A 9,694-nucleotide genomic window follows, 5' to 3' on the forward strand; every position below is an offset into this window, starting at 1 on the left:
AAAATTATCGGTTGAACAGTGATTACATCCAATCAAGCACAGGCACTGTTCGGATATTCAGACAGCTACAGAAGCAACAGTAATCAGAATCCAATAGCCGTCAGGGGAGATTCCCCCATCCATGCTGTTTAGCGTGGATGGCGAAATCTATGAATTCCTTTCGTTTAGGTGTTAATGGCTAAAGCAAGCCATACATTATACAATTTTCTTTCCTGTAGCCATGGGTTGTAAGAAAGAAAATTGCTTGAGTTCCCCATTAACACAGTCAGTGTTGATGGGAGAATCTCTCCCACAGCTCTATTGTATTCTGACAGCAGGAGGTTTCCTAGCCACCGCCAGTAATTGCACAGATAAAAGCTTGATAGGTTGTTTGTACTGAAGTCGATTAATGACAATGACTGAAGCCTGACCATAGACTGATCGAAATTTGACCCACTCCTGTTACACAGTTACATAGTTAGTCTTGTTGAAAAAAGTCACAAGTTCAACTAATTGAACTGTTGAACTGGCCACATTTTATTTCCAACTATGGCCAGCCCAAGTTGGATAAGCATACTTCTTTTGCAACTTACATCAAAGAAGACTTACTATGTTTAGTGATCAATCACTACTTTTTAGTGATTCATTTTAGAGATTTAGTGGCAGGCCACTAAAATTCCCATGTTGGCCTAACCTAAAGGGTGACTTGATGGCTAACAACTCCTGAAAGCCAGCCAGCATTTCAGGTATGGCCACCAAATGTGCTCTGACTTAAAGCTTACATTTAGGGATTTCTTTATTTAAATCGGCACCAGGGACGGCACTAAATGACTAAAAAGTGTCCCTTGTGCTGGTGGTTGCTGTACTAACACTTCTTGCAATGAAAAGTGCTCTATAAATGGAGGATAGGCGGTTGAATAGGAATCTACCTCCTCCATTCACAGAGCACTTTTCATTGCAGGAAATAATACTACAGGTTTTAAGAATGGGGGCGGAAAGGGTGGGCATAGTTGGCTAGCATAAGGGACACGTTTCATTTACTTTAAGTACTGTCCCTGGTTCTGTTAAAAAATATTTTACTAAACTTCAGCATTAACAGAGCTCAAGGGTTTGGCTACAGGTACAGTGTGGTCACCCTGCTGCATGGTTAAAAATTGGCAATAATTGAAAACTGGAGGTAAACTATATAGGAGCACAATATTGCAATACCATAAATAAGTATGATTATAATAGATCTAAACCCTAACTGGATGACATTTGGTTTTCTACAGCTCTGTGTACTGTTTTTATTATTCCTCCATAAAATACACATTTTCACCTTTTTTCATCTTTTTTTCCATCTCAGTGTTGATGATCTACTGCAGCCTTATTTAGCCACTTCCTGACTACATGCACTTGCTCCACTGGCACTTTCACATCTTTGCAATGGTAAACCATGCTTGTATAATGTGTTGCAGCATGGCTTGTAGTCTCCACCAGGGGAACAAGTGACCGTGTGGCAACATAGGGGTACAAATGGTAGGCAGTGACATAGCGTTGCCAACAAAAAGTGCCTGAACAACAACCTTCATGGCAGGATCACCAGGTGCTATTTTAAGGAAAGTTGCAGAGCTAAAAAGGATTGATAACACCTTTTGAAATTACTTTACTATGTTGAAGCTTATATAAGGTTTTAGTGCTTGGGTTTACATCTACTTTAATCACAGCTTTCTGTCACTTTATAGGTCAATCTATAACTCTTTAAATTGTTTAAATATAGTAAATTATGTTGGTTGCATGATTGCCAAACCCAAAATCTATGAATTCCATAGAATGTATAGATGTTAGCCAACATGGCAGTAAACATGTGGTAATAGCTCTGCCCTCTACCTACTCACAGGAGCAGGAATAGCTATAAATAAAACTGTAACACAAGCACCAACTCAATAAAAGTTTAAGTATCATTTCCTATTCTATGGCTAGTAATTTATCAGATGTGTATTGCCATGTTGGCCACAGATAAACAGAAAATTGTTTAAATATCTAGCCCCATTTTCCTATCCTGGTTCCTAAATATAGCAGCATATTGTGTCTGGTATAAGAATAAAGCTGGCCATACACTGTGCAAATTTTGGACAGCTCCTGAACTGGAAAAAAACTCAATTCATGGGTAGTCCGGTTTGCCCCTGCCCAATATCCTTTGATTGAACAGAAAATTATTGGCCAAACATCAGTTGCATCCATTTGCGGCTATCAGAATACAGAATCCTTAAAATCTGTCAGTATAGGGCCAGCATAAGGGTGCTTGCCTAGGGAGTTTCCTTTACCGTTATAAATTGTACTTAAAGTGGATAGAAGACAAAGCTATTACCACTTGTATGCTGCCAGGTTTAGGTATCAGGAAAGAAAGATTATGGCAGGTCTTGGAACAATATTCTGTTTTATCTAAGTGATGCGTTTGGTTGAATAAACTCAAATAATATGCATATCAGAGCTATCATATATCCCAAAGTTATCCAGAAGACTGTCACTGCTCCGCTTAGGTGTGAGCATTAATGAAAAGTATTAGGTTTACAGTGTTGTATCATGTAAAGTACAAAACAGAAAATACATACAGAAAAATACCATCACTAAATTATTAGCCATTCCAAATAATACATTTGGTTTGAAATTGAGGCACCACATTATATTTTACAAGGCACTAGAATAGCAATAAATTATAAAAAGTATTGATTCCTTATTCTGTGCATTCATAAATTCTTTAAACCCATATACACGGTAGGAAATCATGTGTTGCAAGGCTCTGAGATTGTGAACAGCATTGGTTTGACATCAGTTTAAGATGCGTCTTAGATTCAGAATCCATTTATAGGGCGTTGGACCTGCAGTAGACCTCATTTGGACCTGCATTTGACCTGCTTCAAGGGAATTTTTGCATATCCATAGACTTCTAAGGAAATGCAAAACCAATTTGAAACATATAAAGATCTGTGCACATAGACCGTAATAAAAGAAACATGGAGGCTGCCAATGCTGATCACACCTTTTTAAAATGCTAGTTGACTGGTTGTCAAGCCTCTTGCTTCAGTACTTTGAGCCACTCACCTGGAACAAGTATGCAAAAAGTACATTGTAATTTTCTACAACTTTCCTGATCTATATACTTGTTCCCGGTCAGCCACTTACACTGCATTTAAACCAGTAGGTCAGAATTACAGCCAGGCAAATGGTACCAACAGGGATGTTGGTACCAGTTGCCTGGCTGTAATTTAAGTCCTGCCATCCTGTAATGATGCCTTTCCATATAATGCAGCAATTTGGGTCCTTGGGGACCTGTAACAGTGGATGTTTCCTCCCTTCACAAAGAAACCTAGGAGTACTAAGTTCTTTCAATCTGATTGTTCAATCTCTGTTCAATGCCCTTTAGATTTCTTAACCACTATGTAGTGCACATGTGTCAAACACAAGGTCCGGGGCCGAATGTGGCCCTCCAGGCCATTTCATGTGGCCCTTGCACCTCTCCTGAAGCTTAGCCTCCAGCTTCTCCCTGGCAGCAGCACAAATTAAGGGGGTGCACTGTGATGTAAGGGTGGATGACTCTTGACTTCTGATGGTGGGGGGGCCTCTTGACATTTGATGTAGGGGGGGGGGAGTTGGGGTGCTCTGGACATCTGCTTATAAGTATTATGAGAATACTCTGATTCCATGCCAGTTGAAAAGGAGGGTCACACACCACTGGTATAATCCACAAGAAACTTTATTGGAGACTTCAGACAGAACACCATGGCAGAACTATATTCTCTCTGAGCAGTCTTTAGTAAAGTTTCTTGTGGATGACACTAGCGGTGTACGACCCTCCTTTTCAGAATTGCAGTAGATACATTTATACAGTCTTAGGCCTCTTTCACACGGGCGTTCCGTATGTCCGTTTTTCATCCCATCCGTTTGCGGATGAAAAACGGACACAATGCATGTCTATGTAAATACGGATGTCAGAGGATGACCATCCGCTGACATCGGTTTTGCGTCCGTTGCGTTCAGTTCCGTTTTTTTGAATGGAAGAGAACCCTATTTTTTCTTCCATTTAAAAAAACGGAACGGATGCAAAAACGGATGTCAGTGGTGTCATCCATTGACATCCGTATTTACATAGACATACATTATGTCCGTTTATCATCCGCAAACGGATGGGATGATAAACGGACATACGTAACGGACATTCCAATGTGTCATCCGTGTCCGTTAAAAAAATAAATAAATTAACTGATCGGAGGAAAAAAAAGGAACGCCCGTGTGAAAGAGCCCTTACAGATACAACTGGCCCTTTGAGGGCAACCATAATGCTGATGCGGCCCGCAATGAAATTGAGTTTGACATCCCTGATGTAGTGCAAAGTCCTTCATGTTGTATACATTGAATGGATTGGTTATAAAGGCATTGACACTAATGAGGACTTTTAATTGTAACATGTAACATTGAGTATCTTTACTACTTGTTATATTTGCTTAATTTGCAAAACAATGAAATTAGCATGTTGCAGAATGAGAAACAGTCAATAAGCAGTTACTTTCATGCTGATGGGAGCTAAAAAAAGACTCACACACATCTAAAATCTATATATAGCCAAATGTTAGCGTTGGTTTTGGATAGAGTAGGGAGTGGTAAAAACCTCTATTTTTTTTTTTTTCCTTTGGGGACATTTCCTTTAACCCAGAGTCATAACAGAAACTTTAAATCTATTAACCACAGCACAAGCACAATATCAATAGCAAAACCTTTCTGTCATTAATTGTGCAACCAACGTGCCAATACTAGTGAACAACAAAATATGCTTAAGTGCAACAAATAATAAACTTATATCCACAATAGCTTTGGGACAATGAATTTAAAGTGCAACGAGAAAATAAATTCTATGTGAAAGTGATACTCTAATATTATATGACAAGCATATAGCCAGTGAAAGTCCTTAATATATATAAAAAAAAAGACAAAAAGTGGGAGGGATGAAAAGCGTTGACGCAGATTCTGGTTCCTCAGCGACGTCACGTCGGGCTAGATGTGGAACGCACGCAGAGTGCGGACACCATGCCAGTGTCTGGACTAGCTGAAACGACTTAGACTGGACTTAGCCTCCTATGCTTATGGAATCTGTATACTGTGAATCGATTTTTACAATAAGTGCACTTCTGTTAAAGCCTTTTTTAATAAAAATTAGGTATTTCATTATTTGGATCCTCTCTCTTATATTTATGAGTCATGGTCTTGTAAGGACATATAGGAAGTGATCCATTCTGCCCTTACCAGAACAAGTTTGATAGACCCACATGCTATACTGCTAAGGGGTCCACATCATCTGGTAAGGGTAAGCACATGTGGGGAGTAGACCACTGAGCACTGCATGAGAAACTAAGAAATTACCTGCACTTTGGTACGAAAGCACTTTTTTAAATATATTAAGGACTTTCACTGGCTACATGCTTGTCATATAATATTGGAGTATCCCTTTTGCACATAGAATTTATTTTCTTGCACTTGCCCTTTAAATTCATTGTTCTAAAGCTATTTTGGTGCAGATATTCCCTCACTTCCAGTCTAGTGGAACTGTTGTCTGCCGGACAGAAAGTCGAGGGTAAAATTCTCAGAATTTTGGGGAATCAGCCATAAAGGGGCAAAACATCATGGTGTTTCTGCTGGACAGAAAGCGAGGGTAAAATTCTCAGAATTTTGGGGAATCAGCCATAAAGGGGCAAAACAAATGGCATTCATGCATTATTTCTTGCCTGATAATATTCTGTCTTTAAAACAGAGAACAGATTTGGAAAACATTATAATCATTAATACACAAAAGATGTAAGTATATGAAATATTACTCCAGACAACTAGAGCAGTAAAATAAATTACTTGGGGTAACCATACAACTAGCATTACAAACTGCACCAGGTTGAACATCTTCTCTTCAAGAGTTGAATACCCAATGACCTTTCTAGTTATCATTAAAGAGCCAAGAACCTAAGACCAGACCAAGGTATCTGAAAAATGCCAATAAAACCATATTTTTACAGTTAAAGCACTTTGATAGCACAACTTAGAAGGGAGATGGTGAATCAGATATATTTAAATTGATTTACTGATTCTATCTGAACCTTATTTTCAGATTACTTTTTTCATAAAATTATTGTAACCCAGAAATAGAATATTAAAGTTATTTGTGGGATCCCAACTTTGTGACCAGGACTCAGTCAAGTTCCTTCCAGTAATTCAGAAATTCAGTCCAGTCCAATTCAATGTCCCAGGGAAAGTTTGCAATTAATGAAAGCAGGAAAGGACACAGCACACAGCAGCAAAGGCTCAATGCAAACTCATTTTAGGTATCCGTTCATGCCAGCAGCCATAGGTTAAATAAAGCCTGTGAGCTAATGCTGCTTGTACACAATTAACACTTCACTGTACGATTTCTTTTGTTTTGTTTTTTTTTGAATGTAGAAAAATATTGAAGCTATTTTTCTACTAGAATGCGCAATTATATTTGAGAGATGATCCCTAGTGTTTGGTTTGTGCAAAGTATGAAATACTTTAGTCTTAGTTACCTTCATCATCATTATCATCATCGTCATCTTCCTGTTTTTTTGCTTGGTCATCATCATCATCGTCATCATCATCATCATCATCATCGTCGTCATCGTCGTCATCATCATCGTCGTCGCCATCATCATGTTTTTTTACAATTTGATCATCGTCGTCATCATCGTCGTCGTCGTCGTCATCATCGTCGTCATCATCATCGTCGTCGTCGTCATCATCATCATCATCATCATCATCATCATCATCATCATCATCACCATCCTTGTCGTCATCATCGTCGTCATCATCATCATCGTCGTCATCATCATCATCATCGTCGTCATCATCATCGTCGTCATCGTCATCATCATCTTTATCATCGTCGTCGTCATCATCATCTTTATCGTCGTCGTCGTCATCATCATCATCATCATCATCATCATCATCCTCATCATCATCATCATCATCATTTTTATCATCATCATCGTCGTCGTCGTCATCATCGTCATCATCATCTTCGTCGTCGTCATCATCATCATCATCGTCATCTTTGTCATCTCCATCATGGGCTACGTGATCATTATCGTCATCATCATCATCATCTTGATCTTGGTTTACAGCTTGCGCCTGTCCATGTACCCCAGGCAATAAATTTGCCTGGAACGAGCAAATAACTGTGACCAGAAGGCACAACAGCCACACTTTTTGTGAGGCCATCCTGGTACAAAAAGAGTAGTGAAGTCTTCGATCTGTCCAGCAACAGACTAGCTGTGTCTTCTGACTCGACTCTCTAGATCACAAGATGAAGAAAAGTAGCAACCAGCTCAATTCCGAGCTTGAAGAACCAGTTCACAGTAAAATAATCCAACAAAAAGATTTCTTGGGTGGGAGATGACGGGCTAGAAGTCAGTCAAGAACAGCAACGCTGAAGAAGAAAAATGCTCTGTGAAAAGAGACCTGTGCACAAGGCTGGTTGATTGATAGCAGCAGATGTACAAAATACACTTTCTGCCTCTGAACCAATAGCTGCAGAGGAAGGAACTTTTTTTCAGCTCTTCAATGCCGCTAATATAGAAAGAGATGATGGCACATATCCCTTCATGACCATATTTGTGATCCACACGGTGCAAAAGGTCACAGAAGACAGCCCTGAGAAAACTTGCTAGTAACTCAGAGACACCTCAATTGGACAGCTATTCTTAGGTCTTATCAGTCTCTACTAGGACTTTTCATTGTGACAAGAACATCCTGATTGTGACCACCCCTTTCAATCTCCTCTATATAATAAATTAGTAGCTAATAATGCCTAAACATTGTAAACCTTTCTACTTGATGTCATACCCTTATGATTTTCTGTCTCTTTCTCTGTATAAGTGTGTATATATTTGTAATATAGAACAAGCAAGAGATTTAAAGAGCTTAATTATTTAGTTAGTTACACAAGTTTACTGATAATTTGGGGACATCACTATAATTTCAATACAATCTCACAAAGCAAAGTAAACTTGGTAAATAGTAAATTTGAATAAGAACAACAATCTTCCAGTATGCTGGCTGACACTTACATGTACCTTAAAGTAGGCTCATTAAAATTCACACTTCTGTAGCACACATTTCAGGATTATTAAATCACATTATTATTTTGAGTTACAAAAAAAAAAAAATAAGCTCTTTCCTGTCATAAATAAAAACCAAAATGACTATAGTAACTAAATTTAAGGGAACCTAGATCACATGAGAACTTATTTATTTGAAAGCCAGACACATTCACATCCTTAGACTCAACGCTGTATCTTGGCCTAGGCCAACTAGGCTTAGGCCTAGGGCGGCACTTTGCAGGGGGGTGCCAAAAAAGCTCCCCGCATGAGAAAAAACAGCCTGCTCCCGAACAAAATAGTCCCTGCTGGCTTGCGCTTAACTTTTAGTGTAGCACCAGCAGTAGTGTTGCTATGGGGTGTGGGGGGTGCGGAGCGCACCCGGGTGACACCCGTCAGAGGGGTGACACCCGTCCCCCGGGCCGCATGTCCTAACTACTGGTTGTGGTGTGTGTCACCAGCGCTGAGGGGGCCATCCGTATGAGGACAGGATTGGCTAGATGGAATCTGATTGGCCAATGCCATCCATGTGATGGTGCTGACTAATCAGAATGCCTCTTCTGCTTAGAGTTACAGATGTAGGTGATGCCGTGGGGTTTTTAAATTCTCAGACTTTTGAAGCAGAATCCTGAGAGCGGGGGATCCCAGGACATTGGAACAGGGGGGAAAGGGGAGGGTGTCCAGTGAGCTTACGCTTTAATGTCATGCTGAGATCCAAGGACGGCAGAGGAAGGAAGGGCTGCGCTGTGTACACAGTGGACGATCTTCTCTGCTTCCTACCTGGTGCCCACTCCATCAGTCCTCCTCATCTGACATTGACACTGCTGACATGGATCTTAGGGGGTTCCTATCCGGGTGACCCAGGATAGGAGGAGAAAAATGTAGGATGCCTGGCTCAGGGATTTGCTGCCATTTCACATGGGCTCTCCTCTGCCTACCAGGAATAATACCCTGTGATCAACCCCTCTCTCTCAGCCTGTGGTGACCTGTTGGGATCTTCCAGGATGTCTTCCAGCCTGTGGTGACCTGTTGGGATCTCCCAGGACTGGGAGTGATGGGAAAGTCCTGATCCCTCTCCCCAACATCATCCTAGAGAAGAGTATAGGGAGGACTCCTGCAGCCTTCCCCACACTGACTATGGCTGACCCCAATTACTGCACCTTCACACCTCAGATCACCCCAATTCCTGCACTATCACACCTCAGATCACCCCAATTCCTGCACCTTCTCACATCAGATCACCCCAATTCCTGTACCTTCACACATCAGATCTCCCCAATTCCTGCACTATCACACCTCAGATCACCCCAATTCCTGCACTATCACACCTCAGATCAGCCCCAATTCCTGCACTATCACACCTCAGATCACCCCAATTCCTGCACTATCACACCTCAGATCAGTCCCAATTCCTGCACCTTCACACCTCAGATCAGTCCCAATTCCTGCACTATCACACATCAGATCACCCCCCGATTCATGCACTTTCACACATCAGATCACCCCAATTCCTGCACTATCACACCTCAGATCACCCCAATTCCTGCACTATCACACCTCAGATCAGTCCCAATTCCTGC

The 9,694-nt window shown here is 40.8% G+C and overlaps 1 protein-coding gene across 1 annotated transcript in view; it reads right to left on the reverse strand.

Moving 5' to 3' along the window:
- Window positions 1-7,571, reverse strand: part of LOC309568103 (uncharacterized protein) — a 111,509-nt gene extending 103,938 nt beyond the window's left edge. Inside the window, exon 1 of the mRNA XM_082273699.1 lies at window positions 6,546-7,571. Coding sequence (XP_082129825.1) covers window positions 6,546-7,236 — 691 coding nt within the window. The 5' untranslated portion in view covers window positions 7,237-7,571. The remainder of the gene's footprint in view (window positions 1-6,545) is intronic.
- Between the last annotated feature and the right edge of the window lie 2,123 nt (window positions 7,572-9,694).

The sequence above is a fragment of the Pelophylax lessonae genome (genome assembly GCF_965119305.1).
Source record: "Pelophylax lessonae genome assembly, chromosome: 12".
Classification (NCBI taxonomy): domain Eukaryota; kingdom Metazoa; phylum Chordata; class Amphibia; order Anura; family Ranidae; genus Pelophylax; species Pelophylax lessonae.